The sequence below is a fragment of the Zalophus californianus genome, chromosome 9 (assembly GCF_009762305.2).
Source record: "Zalophus californianus isolate mZalCal1 chromosome 9, mZalCal1.pri.v2, whole genome shotgun sequence".
In the NCBI taxonomy this organism is placed as follows: domain Eukaryota; kingdom Metazoa; phylum Chordata; class Mammalia; order Carnivora; family Otariidae; genus Zalophus; species Zalophus californianus.
Window position 1 is genome coordinate 98,996,315 of NC_045603.1, and position 13,577 is coordinate 99,009,891.

The 13,577-nt window shown below is 45.0% G+C and overlaps 1 protein-coding gene across 1 annotated transcript in view; it reads left to right on the plus strand.

Moving 5' to 3' along the window:
• Nucleotides 1–13,577, plus strand: part of ANO2 (anoctamin 2) — a 378,292-nt gene that overhangs the window by 101,925 nt on the left and 262,790 nt on the right. The window contains exons 5-7 of the mRNA XM_027593890.2: nucleotides 1,663–1,814; nucleotides 4,130–4,184; nucleotides 6,657–6,708. Of these exons, the coding sequence (XP_027449691.1) occupies nucleotides 1,663–1,814; nucleotides 4,130–4,184; nucleotides 6,657–6,708 (259 nt within the window). The remainder of the gene's footprint in view (nucleotides 1–1,662; nucleotides 1,815–4,129; nucleotides 4,185–6,656; nucleotides 6,709–13,577) is intronic.

Consider the following 13,577-nt stretch of genomic DNA (forward strand, 5'->3'; position numbering starts at 1 on the left):
AAATTTTGTTAGAATAAATAAACCGCGGTTATATTTCAGTTGTTAGATTGGGGATGTTCTTCCCCTCCCCCAACTTACTATATTGTTGAAGAACAAAATGATAACAAAAGAAAGTTACCTTTCTGTGAAAGCCCAACAGAAATGCTACTCCCTGGATGAAACTTTTTTCTGATTCATCAACTGGATGCCCTGTCTCCTTTTTTTTGAACCCCCAAATACTTTGTGTGACTTTTGTGGCATTTATCTCTGTCTCTCTTGTATTTCATACCTGTTTTACTGCCTCTCTAGATTTAAGCCCCCGGAGGGATATCGTGATAGAGAAGAAAATCGGCTTTCAAGCTAGAAGATCTGGCTGTTGGCTCTTGTTCTGGTCTCCTTTTGCAGCATGACAAATTAGCCCACACTTAGCAGCTGAGAACACAAGTCACTTTTTTCTTTCTCATGAGTTTTTGGTCAGAAACTTGAACAGAGCTGGGCTGGGGGATTCTTCTGTTCCATGGAGTATCGAGTTGGGTCACTCAGTGGAATTTAGCTGGGGTTTGAGCTGGGCAGGAGGGTCCAAGAAGACTTCCCTCATAGGCCTGATGCATGGCCGGGCAGCTGAAAGGCCTGGCTCAGCCTAAGTCCTTTGTCTTTCGGACTCCTCTAACCTCCCCATTGACTTCCTCCTAGAGGCACCGGGCTTCCAGAGACCAAGGCAGACCAAAGCAGAACTGCCCACCTTCTTAAGGATGTAGCTAGCATAGTGTCCCTTCTCTGTACTGGTTAAGCAGCTACAGAGCTAACTCAGATTTAAGGGGGTGGGAACAGAACAGCACCTCTTAAGAGGAAAATCTGTGTATAAAATTTGTGGCCATCTTTAATCCACCATGGCTTTGCTATGAGAAGTACAACCTCCATGTCTCAAAGACTACATCTATAAACTAGGAAGACCAAGAACTACAGTGTCTGCAAAAGCACCCTGTGCATTATGAAAAGCTCTATGTACTATAAATGTCAATAATTATCTTGGTACTAACTCTATGCCTTACTCAGGGCAGGTACTCCTTAGTTTTAATACTTTGAAGGCAGACTCATTTATCAGATATTTCCTAGGAGGAACACACAAAGAAAGGGATGTGGGTGATCACATAGGGGCATGGCGTAGCTGTGGAGTGCAGACTTCGATTCGGTTGAGGAGTTAGAATCACGCTGTCACTCAGTTACTATCTGTGTGACCTTTCTTGATGGCATCACACCTTTCTGAGCCTTAATTTACTCATCGTAGCATGAGAGTAGTAGTGCTTGCTTAGCTGGTTTGCTGTGTGCGTTGGAGCTAATTTGTCTAGAGCACTTAGTATGGCGACTCACGTAGTAGGTCTTCTGTTTCTCTTCAGATGAGGTAATGAGGTCATGTAGCGAATTTGGCCTCCTCACTTGTTTCTCTGCACCGGGTACCTCCATTCACACAGAGGACCGAGAGGAGGTCCGGAGCCCACGCCCTTGTGAAAGCAGCGGCGGCGGGTGGGGGAAGGCCTCTGCTTGCTTCTGCCAGTCTCCTCCTCTTTCCAGAGTGTCCCCCACTGGGGGTTCGGTGCCCTGTGCTGCCGTGGTTGTGAGTGAGTCACTCTTCTCTGTTGGATGTGGCCTCCTTTTTTAGGCCTGTGGCTTTGCCTTCCCTAGATGTACGAGATCAAATCAGAAGGCAACATTGCAAAGAAGTTCAATGAACTTCTGCAGACACTGAGCTCGCCCCTGAAACCCAGAGTTCCGGAGCACAGTAACAACAAGATGAAAAACCTCTCCTACCCGTTCTCCAGGGAGAAAATGTACCTGTGAGTATGGACGCTGGGGGGTAGGGATGTGGGCGGGGATGGGAGGGGAAGTCAAACAGCTCCCACAGTGAGAGCCCCAGGGCCTGGGAGATAGGGGAGGGGGCATGCTCTCACAGCCAAGAGTTCCCTGGATCTGCTTCCTGAATCCCCTTCCCTAAGTGACACTATCCCAAAGAGCTCCCCCAAATTTGCCCAGTGGCTTGTAGGGACACCTGCCATTTCAGTCCTTTGGCACGATGGATGGCAAATCATGGAGCACGCAGCCATAAACCTCGGGACTCTATGAGAAAATGGTCGGATACCAGTTTCCCTTCTGTGGGGCAACTGTTCTGCCCAGTTCCTAGTCTAACAGGACTCCAACATATTGTCATCAGCCAGAGAGGAGGATAAAGCTTCAGGAGTTTTGTGTCCCCAGCTGCCTCCTCATGTACTCTCCTCAGATGCCAACGGCAGGTCCAGGTTGTTCCCTGTACCTGTGACTGGCTGGCTGTAGTCCAGAGGTTTCCACGACCTCCTCTTTGGGTTTGATTAATTTGCTAGAGAAGCTCTCAGAACTCAGAAAACCGGTTTACTCACTAGTTTCCTGATTTATTACAAAGGATACAAAGCAACAGCCTGGTGAAGAGATGCAGAAAGGGAGGTTCTGAATGAGAGTGCTTGTGTCCTTGTGGAACGTGGGGCCCAACATGGTGGCACATGGGAATGTTCTGGTTCCCCAACCTGGAAACTCTCCAAATCCTTTCTTTTGGGTTTTTATAGAGGCTTTGTTATGTAGGCTTGGTTGATTAAATCATGGGCCATTGGAGATTGATTCAACCTCCAGCCCCTGTCCTCTCCCCAGAAATCAGGGGTGGGGCTGAAAATTCCAACCCTCTATTCTTGGTTGGTTCCCCTGGCAACCAGCTGCTCCTCTCTCCATCTTTAGGAGATTTCCAAAAGTCACCTCCCTGACATAAGCCCAGTTGTGGTGGAAAGGGACTTGTGATGCATAGCAAGACACCCATCTCACCTTTGTGGCTCTGAAGCGATTTCAGGAACTGAGGCAGGAGACCAAATATTATGACAAAAGATGCTCCCATTGCTCTTGTTGCTCAGGAAATTCCAAGGGTTTGGGGAGTTGTGAGTCAGGAGCCTGGGATGAAGACCAAAAGATATATTTATTATAAGTCACAATATCACCTCCCCTCATGAGGTGACCATTCAGATAGAACTGTCTGTCTTTTAGAGGAAGCCAAGGCCTGGGGGCTGTTCGAGGTCACACAGCATGAAGTGGCTGAACTGGGACTGGCATGTTGACCCCCTGGCCTGCTGTTCTTTTTGTGCTCTGTGCCTCTTCCATGCTTCCCCTTCCCTGGGCCTGCCTTCATGCCAGTGCTGGTATCTGCGCTGCCCCACGCATGTGTCTCCCATTCGTTTGGTGCCTGGGACCCTTCAAATCCAGTTCCTAAACACCTCCATCTGGAAGAATCTTCTGTTCTTCCTACCCCAAAGATGCTCTCCATCCTCTGAGTTTTCCTAGCAGTGGTCTACAGACTACCATGCTCTGCTCTTCATCTTTTGCTAGAAGACACCCCCCCCCCATGTGACTGGGCTCCAGGGAGGGGGAGGGGGGCTAGGGGCATATTCCAGGCATCTGGGGGCTCAGGGCTTGAAGCACAGTCAGCTCTAGGCAAATGTTCTTTTTAGTGAAAGGTCACAGTTTGAAGTTTAGAACAGATACAGGCCTTGCATAATTAGGAGTTTGGTAGCTAATTGATGGGACAATAGTGACAACATTAAATGAAAGTTCGAAAAACAAAGAGTTACCATCCCAGCACCTGGAAACTTTACTCTTTTGGGTGGTGGTTGTATTTTTTACTGTCTTTGTTCGTGCATAGGAATCCTTTCTACATACTTTTATGTGTAAAACATCTCATAGTATAATATTTTGCATCACAGTCTAGAATTTCCTATTTATGAATTTCTCCTGTTGATAATTTTCAATGACTGCATGATCATCCATCCTATCGATTTTGGAATTACAGTTTATGTCCATAATCCTTATTATAAGTGACTTTGTAATGAACATTTATATGTATGGAGCTTCTTTCTTCTACTGAACTTATATTTCCTAGGATACATTTCTGTGACAAGCTCTCAGAATTACCGGGTCAAGAAAAATGATGAACACTGTGTGCGTGAGCATGTGCGAGTGTGTGCGTCTTACACATCTTGCTGTGTTGCCTTCTGAAGATTTGCTCTGGGCCTGGGGTGACAGTGGTCTCAGGACCAAGGTCATGAAATGAGTCGACCTTCTGTTTTCTTGGTGTCTCCAGGTACAACATCCAGGACAAGGACACCTTCTTTGATAATGCCACCCGTAGCCGCATTGTAAGTATGCAGGTCACCCGGGGGTGGCAGGCTGTGGAAGTGAGGGGAAGGCTGAGCACCCAGTGTGGCAGGGGTTCTCCTGCTCTCCCTGCTACCTCCTGGTGTCGTTTGCTTGGGGTTGCCTAGCAACCGAGAGGCATGTACAGGAGCTTCTCCATCTTCCTTGCAAAGGGCATAGCAAATAACTGCCCTCACTTACAGGTTGAGAGAAGGGCCTTCTCTTTAGGATCTCCACCAGGGCCCGTCTTGGAATCACAAAAACAGGAAATGTGACAGCTGGTGGGGGATTTCAGCTAATCAGGCGATCCCCCCACCCTTGCTTTACAGTTGGGGAAACTGAGGCTCTGAGAAGCAATGGACTAAAAAACATTCATACAGATCATTAGTGTCTGAATGAGGACCCATTGCTGGGCTACTGTGTTTCTTTTCCCCTCAAGGAGTCTTGTGCATCTGTATCCCAGGGAATGCTGGAACTAGCCAGTTTGTCCAAGAATAAAATTACCAGCCCATTCAGTAGAAAGCCAAAATTCATGACTCTAGCTGTTCTACTATTTTTTTTTTTTTTTGTGGCCTTTTGAAATCAAGGTTTTGAATTTTGCAGGATGATTGATTCTAATGAAAATCTGTATATGGCCTGTGCCCTTGTGGCCCCTGTCTGAGCTGTGGCCTGTCTCCCTTCACTGATCCCTTCATTCTCTCTGCCTAGAGAGCACTCAGCCTAAGGACAGAGGAGCAAAAGGGGGGCCCAGAAAATGCTGCACACTTACTCATGCCACAGTGGGAACATGGCAGTGTGTTTCCATTGATTCCTAGGGAAGAACTTCAGTTTCCACAGAGGAGGAGTGAGAATTAGGTATCCAGAAGGACTTCCAAGTCAGAACAGTGGTAAGAAGAATAAAGGCCAGGTGATTAGAGGAAGCTACAGAACAATTGCAGGGTACATTGAGTTACATGGCCTTCACTCTTTGCTTGCAGGTTGGGCAAGGAAACACCTCAGGTCCCTTAGGCTTGTGTTTAGGAAGGTTTAAAATGGGCACATCATTTCTTTTATGACCCTATGGAAAAAGGCATCAACTTCCCATTTTATTTGGCTGATGCTATTACAAGCCGTTGAAATCTCCCTGTAGCTTGGGTCTCCTGTCTATCGGGGAGTTACAGGGTGTTGTGGAGATTACCAAATAATTGGAAAGTACTTGTAAAATAGTACAATGCCATATAAACGCTGTTCCTAATTATTATTGCTGTTGAATTACTGCACAGTATTATAAGTGAATTAAATGTTCTTGGGCCCGATACTGCTGGAAGTTATTTCCCACTCCCTCTAGGTCTGTGGCTGGAAGATCGGAGTGTGAATGATGATGGAGGAACACACTTCTCTCATTCAGCTCTTGTTCTAGAAGCTTTTCCCTTTCTGCAGTCCACCCCAGCTAGTGAGAAGGGGCAGAAAAGAGCCTTAGAATTTTGTCTTTGGTGTCTACTCTGCCCCGGACTTCTGTTTGAGGACCGTGTTCACGTCTGTAAACATCATCCCCGTGCCCCTTCCTTGGGGGTGTCTAAGCACCCCAGCTATTTGTCCCAGAGCAGACTGCCTTGCTGGGCATCTCTTTATAGCCTGGCACAGGCTTGGGACTCGTTGGAGGGCACTAGTGGGTCAGCAGGTTTACCTGTGTCCCTGTCTCCTCAGCAGGGCGGACTCAGCAGCCCTCCTCACAGGTGAGAGAGAGTCCCCTGCAAGCCCCACGTCCAGGGCTTTGTCGGCTGGTTTAGGCATGCAGCGGCCATTGAGCTGGCAGCCTGCCCTGTGCCCCGGAAGTGCTCCGAGCCACGGAGTCTTGAAGTGTCTGACTGCGGAGACAAGATGAGGACTCAGGGAAAAACCAGAGAAATAGTACTAACAATGAGTAAGGTGTAGGTGGCCCTTTTTTAGTTTACAAAGCACGTTCATGGTTTCTTGAAGCAGCTCTGTGAGTCAGCTCCATTACAGAGAAGGCCGTGGACCATCAGGGTCCAAGGAGAGCTTGCTCAGGACCCCTTGGCTAGGAGCCAGCACTGGAAGCCGAGTAGGTGGCCCCCTTGTCCTGTGCTTTCCCCAGTGTGGCACGTCTCAGGGCTGGTGGAAAGGAGAGTCTCCTCTTCCTCTTCCCAGACAGTCTGGCCCAGGCACTTGCTCCCTAGCCCTCCAGAGGCATGTGGGTCTGGGCTCCCTGCTGTGTTTTCCTTACCTCCTGTAACTGCAGTCAATGTATAGCCTTTCTTTATTTTTTCAGGGGGGAGTATGTGTGAGGGGCTTAGATTCTTTGTTTCCTCAAAGCACTCAAGTTTGAATGGGTTTGACAGTCCGGGCATGAGCTTGGCACATGCTTGGCTTCCCCCTCCCTGGAAGAGGGTCCAGCTGCCTGGTCCACCGCCCGCCCCCTCGTGTGGTGACACACATGGTCACGGTGCTCACAGCCCTGCTGTTGTCTGTTTTAGGTGCACGAGATCCTGAAGCGCACAGCTTGTTCTCGAGCCAACAACACCATGGGTAAGGACCCCCTCCCCTGCCCCTGGGCCTGCTGGTGCTGATGGCCTGCCCAGGGGGCCAGAGCTCTCCTTTCAGCGGCTCCCTGTGGGGGGCGGTGTCGGGCAGCAGAGAACAAAACAAATGCCCCCCCGCCCCAGAGGAGGGGAGGCTGCTTTCACTCAGGGCCACAAGTCCTGCTTGCTCTCCAGGAGCAGGGCCCCATCTTTTGGGGGCGGGGTGCTCCTCATGTTGTGGTAACTTCTCCCAGACCTTCATCCCTGTCTCCACGGTCTCTGAAAGTTTTTAATAATCACCCAAACGTGGCAGGTGTTGTTTATTTACTTATTTCCTTTTTAAGAAGAAAGGCACCTCAGGCCCTTTAGTGCAGGCTCCTCCTTTATGTTTGAAGGAGCTGGACTCCCACCGGGTGAGTGACTTGTCCGAGGCCACACATTAGTCCAAACGTGCAGCTCCTGAGTTCAGCATTCTTGTCACAGCAATGTGGCTGAATCTGTTCCCCTGGCGGTTTGTTTTTGAAATTTGAGGATATTAGTCTTTGCAGCAGGAATGTCAGCATTTGGGGGCCCAGAGGGCAGGCCAACTGATGTTGGTGGACTTTGCAGAAAACACACATAATGGCCGAGGTAAACCTGGGAGCTTATAAGCACAAGCACGTGGCCTTTCCACAGGAATCAGTCCATAGGCTGAGTGCTTTCTAAAGGTGCTACCATCACTCAGAAAGGCTTTTGAAACCTTTGAGAGAAATTCCTTCAGAATACACTCTGGGGAGGCAAATCTTTGGCTTTTGGGGCAGCTTTGAGTTACAAAGGATCCAAAGTCATTGAGAGGCAAGTCTAGTGAATTATGTAGTCGCTCAAGCCAAAGAGTAATAATAGTGCTAATGATAATAATGGCTAATATTGGAGATTTTTTTGGGGGGGGGACGACTCATAAGCTGCCTCAGTACCAAGATAATGGTACTGAAGTAGGAAGCAGAACGGGTTTTACATAGTGATAGTGCTTTTAGTGTAGCCGAGAACTTCTCAAGGGGGCGATATATGTATGACTGTTTGCTTTCATGTATTCATCTTGCTACAGAATTACAAGTAACACTCCAATTTTTAAAAAGTCAAGTCTTCTCTGTGATGTTATTTGTCTGGACCATGGTACTAATGAGGCTAGGACATAAATGAGGTAGGTAACTAGTTAGCCCAGCTCGATTCCATGAAACAGACTGACGCCCTCCCTTGGAGCAGCCATTTGTCCTTCGTTGCAAGAACAACGAGAGGAGTCAAGAGATCTTAGAATGTATTTTGTATTTTCTCATGGCTTCTATCAGAATTCTTGAATTTGCCTCACTTCTTGACCAGTTCACTCCTCAGTTCCATTAATCTGCCTTTTATCATGTCACAGCATCCCCAATTGGACCAAACCTGCTCCCTCAGATGTCATAGGTGACTTCCTACTTTCCACATTTCGTGGCCTTTTTCTTAGTCTTCATCTTTCGTAACCTCCTACATCTTTCCAAACCTTCTTTACTAACCTCCAACTTCTGAGAGTTGCTATCCAGGAAGGTACTACTGCTCTACTAATCTGTTGCCGATCTGTTTCTGCCTCATGGACCAGACTTTCTTTGGTTCTTTTTCCTTCTCCTAGATTTTAGATGTTTTCTTCTCCATATTCCCATGGCCTCCTTGCTTTCTTTCTGTACAGACAACTAGCAACCACGTATTCCTTTCTTTTTAAAGATTTATTTATTTATTTGAGAGAGAGAGAGAGAGAGTATGAGAGAGTATGCATGGTGGGGGAGGGGCAGAGGGAGAGGGAGAGAGAGAATCTAGCTGCCGGCTTGATCCCACAACTCTGAGATCATGACCTGAGCTGAAACCAAGAGTAGAGCACTTAACTGACTGAGCCACCCAGGCACCCCTGACAACCATATATTTCTATTTCCCCCCCTTCTCACCAGTTCCAGCCTAACATTTCCATCTGCCAGATGGATACTTCCATGAGATGTTCATCAGAACCTTAAAATCAATATATCAAGTGTCGATTTCTACTTGATTCCCTCTCTTTCCCACTTGTCTTCCTGTTGACCTGACCACGGTCTTCTCTGTTTTTACTCACACAGTTCCCCTCACCTGAATGTCCTCCCCCCACCTCCCCCGTGCCCCTCCCCAGACCAGACATGGCTGTCTCACAGGTTCTCCCAATGCCCTCTCCTTGGCTCTCCCACCAAACTCAGTCTTTTTCTTACTGATTGCTATGTCCATGGCTTAGACTCCCAAAAAGTCCTTGAGGTGTGTCTGAGTCATCTTTGATACCCCAGTGCACCTAGCTGTCTGCCTTGCACATTCTACTCCATCAGTTTGGTTCAGTGAATTAATTAAATATGCCTAGCCTGTTAGCCCACAGCAGTTCCTCGTAATTGTGTCCATGGACAAATGGCTTAACCTTTCTGCAACTTAGTTTCCTTTGATGTCAAGTGGGGATAATAACATCTATCTTGCAGAGTTTTTGAGAAGATTAAGTACAGAACTGTTAGTTTGTTTTGTAAATTGGAAGATCCTTAAAAACTGAAGCTTATTTTCAGAGACAGTCTCTGGGTTGTTGAAAGACCATTAGGGACCCTCTGCTTTAACACTGAAGGTTTTTTTTTTTTTCCTTTGAGGATCTGAATTTTTTTGGTGATGTCTCAAATCAAACATCTTAAGAATTTTGTTGCTGTTGAGTAGCTTTCAGAAATTTCTTCCTTTTTTTGACATTCAGAAAACATTTATTGAGCACCTTCTATGTATCAAATGATGTTATAGAAACAGAGAGATGCCAAAAAGAATTTGACCTAATTTCTAGCCTTGAGGGACTCTTAGTCTTGCCATGCAGACAGACATGTAAACAAATAATTATGAGATAATCTGCTAGGTACAACTACAGAGACATGTCCAGAGTGCAGAGGGACCACAGAGGTGGAAGTAATTAACTTCTATGTATGTGTCTGAGTATCAAGATAAATGATCTGATATTCACTTTGTAGCTTAGAGGAAAGTTGGCATGTCAGTAATTCTACAAATGGGGACAGAGAGGACACGTGACTTGTCCAAGGTCACATACTGAATCACTGTCAGAATTGGGTCTAGAACTTGGGTTTCTTTGCTTCAAATCCTATTTCCACTCCCTTTGGAGTGAAAATTAGGTGTGAACTGTGGGTGGAATTAGGTTGAGTCTTGAAAGTCTGTTACTATAGAAGCAATAGTGATCTGGCCACCACTTTGTAGGCTCTTGAATTGTAAGGGAGAGCCTGCCTTCTTTTGACATATATTGAACCTGAAGTCCTAAACACCAAGGTAGGATCTTGGCAGGGACCTTGGCGGGGAAACATGGAGAAATGAGCTCAAGTTCTGTCTCCATTAAATTCAGTTAGATTTTAGTAGGCTGTGTTGTGTCCATTAGCCTCAGTTTTCCTGCACTTATAAAATGATGAAAAAAATGAAGGAAAACTGAGGCTAACACATCATAAAGCCTCTTCCTTAGTGACATTCTAATTTAAGTTAAACCTTAAGTATGCAACTCACTGTACAATAAATTTTAAAACCCTGTTGTTGATTTTTGTGCTTTAAGCGTGGGCATTGTATAAATCAAGTGATGAATGATTTTTTTTCTCTAGATTCTCAGAACTAAATATCTGACTACACACTTGACATCTTCATGCAGATGCTCTGAAAGAACCTCAACCACAATGTAAACAAAAAATACAGATTTCCTTTTGGGGGGACAGCCCAGCTCCCATCCATTACCCCAAATTTCAGTGAACTCTGGTTCTTAATTTCTCAAACTAAAAGCTAGAACAAAGTGCTGTTGGGTTGATCTTGTGAACATGTGTGAAATAGGTACAATTTGACTGTTTACAGCCATTATCCTGCTCTACATCAACTGCATTTTGTTTTTTAACCGAATTTACTATCCCAACCACTAAGAGGTCTTCTTAGCCCCAGTTTTGTCCATTTTTAACCCATTCCATAGCATACAGCCTGTATGAGCTTTTTAAAAAAGCTCATTTCATTTCATTGGTTTGCTTGAAATGGTAAAATAGATCCACATTTTGCTTAGATAAAATCCAAACCCCTTAATAGTTAACATATTGTTATGGACTTGCTGTTTGTGTCTCTCCCCCCAACTCCCCCAGATCCAGACATTGAAGCCCTAACCCCTACCCAAAAGTCTGTTAGTTCAACAGTAGCTACCAATGAATTACTGGGTTTGTAACAATGGACATATGACTGAAATTCTCTGATTCCCAGTGGAAAAGAACCCCGAGTCTGATTTTCAAGTTGTTTGTCTTTTGTCTAGGAAAGTCAAGCTCCCCCTAAGCTCTTTGGCCAATGTACCATCTTACTTAGAAGATCAGAAAAACTGAGGAATATAATGACACTCAGAGGCCTCAAGATAATATGGCCCTTTGAGCCATGGGGTAAATTTTGATTTTATTGCCCTTCTCTCTGGTTTTATAGAGAAACAGAAATGGCTAGAATTGACTTAGATTCCTCCAGAGGATTGTTGCCTCATAAAAAGAAGAGAAAAAGGGAGAACAGTTCTTGGCATTGTTTTCTAAGGTATTTTTGTTGATCCTTCAGCCCGGGAATTACCTTTAATATGGTCATTACTGTGTCTAGTTTACAAAGCTTTATTCCCTTTGCCAGTGTACCCAGTTACGAAGGGAATTTTAGAAGATAGCGAAAATAAGAAAGATTAGAATTGAAGATGGAAAATATATGAAAGATAATAATAATTCTCATTTATTATATATTGAATGAGAGAAACACTCTCATTTATTCAGTATTATCACTTTTTTTCGTTGTGGAAAATACATTTATTTGAGTGCCTACTTTTGCAAAGCATGAAGCTATATACAACTTGCATGTGTGGAATTATTTATATTCCCATCTTGTTCCACAAAATTTCTGAGATGGCTTACAAGAAAAACAATAAAACAGCATAATATAAATAAATTAAAAAATAAGAACCAGGAAAAACACAAATTAAAATAGAATGTCAAAACTAGGGGGAAAATAGAATTCAAATATTCAAACCATAAGGCCCTGTAGTTCCTGCAGTTGGACTGCAAATTTGACCTTGAACCAAAGTGAAAGGGGAATATGATTTAGTGGTTTAGCTCTTGATGTCCTCAGCAACATTTATTTGTACAGAAATCTTTCTGAAATCTCTTGTACTATTCTCTGCTTTCTTATATAGGATAGATCAAGGTACATTCTCTGTATAGAACCATATGTAACCTTTTTTGGATGATTCAGGATCATCACTAAGAACAAGTTTTTAAAATGTTTCCTTAAGAATTATCCAAGTATTGTTAGGGTTGTTTGCCCCACACTCTCTGATATCTTGAAGTTTTGACTCTGGTAACCTCCCTCTCTGAATTCTGCTCTTTCAGTTTTACTTTGCTATCTGGGAGACAGAAGAACAAGCTTATGAGAATTTGGGGTAAAGAGAGAGAGAAATGCATTGAGGGAGGGTCTGCAGGATTCTGCTGTGGTTACGGTCCGTAACATTAGGGAATGGGCTTTGTGAGATCTAGGTACTTTTTCTTTCTTTTGGGCTCTCTATCGTGAGAACTGAGATAAGAAGATAAGCGATCTCTGAACACATAAGTTATTACTGTAATCAGATTAATAAGGACCCCTTGCACAAGTGCACTTCTACACTCATTTCTCATGTGATCCTTGAAACCACCATGCAGAGTAGGGTCAGCAGAGGTTAACCAGTTTCAGGGTGGAGAGATGAATAGGTTGCCCAAGAACAGAGATTTAGAGCCAGATTTAGAACCCACGTGTTCTGGCTCTTCTTCAGTGCTCTTTAAATTAGTTGATAAAATAAGATAAATTAATAAATGGATGAGGTTTTCAGGGAAAGGTTTCTCTGAGAGGTGGAAGCTGAGGTCTTCCCAGTGTAACATCCATTCATTTATTCAGTGGGTATTTATTGAGCACCTACTATGCGTCATTCATATTCTAGAACTAAGGAATAGAGTAGTGAATCAGTGAGACACAACAGACAAAAATCCCCACTGTTATGTGGCTTACATACGAGGTAACATTTGAGGAGAAGAGGCAATAAGGTGCTGTGTGGCCAGAGAGATAGATGTAAGGAGAGCAAATAATACAGAAGACATGACAGGAGCCACTCCAGAGAATCAGGGTCTCAATGGGAACAAATGACACAATCAAAGTAGGATAATTTAAGGTGGGAATATGGAGAGACCATTTACAAAGGTGTGGACAGGGAGTTGGAAATGCCTGGAATGAGCAGCAGTAAAGCTGTTCCTAGCTCTAGATCTATGAGGTGAGAGAGAGGTTATTGGAACATGGATGGACAGAGCTGGGTAGAGGAGACCCATGCAGAGAAGCAGGTGGATGTTCAGGGAGGAGGTCAGGGGGGTCCCATCTCCCTCTGACCTGCTGAGAACCCAGTAGAAAGCCAGAGAGCAAGGGAGCCCATTCACGTCAGAGAAGGGGAGAGAGTATATCTAGAAGGAGCCAAAGGAAGATAGGCACACACCCAACAAAGCTGGAGAAGCAGGTGGCATTTCAGCTCTGGGATGAACAAATTGAGAACCATAGGTAAAGTGACATTCCCTCTCTGGGCCCATTTCTTTCTCCTCTTGTAACATAAAGAGGGACCCCTCAGTATGGTTGAAGCTTCTAATTCCAGCTCCAGCATTTCCTAGACTTGGATTCAGAGGACAAACATGGTCTCCTTTCCCTAAGAGCTAGCTAGGCTCACAGAGGGGACTGGCTTTCCTATAAATTCATGGTGAGCAGGTCCCCAGGCCATAGCCAGGACTTGAGTTGTACAATGTTTGTGGACCTCAAAGATCA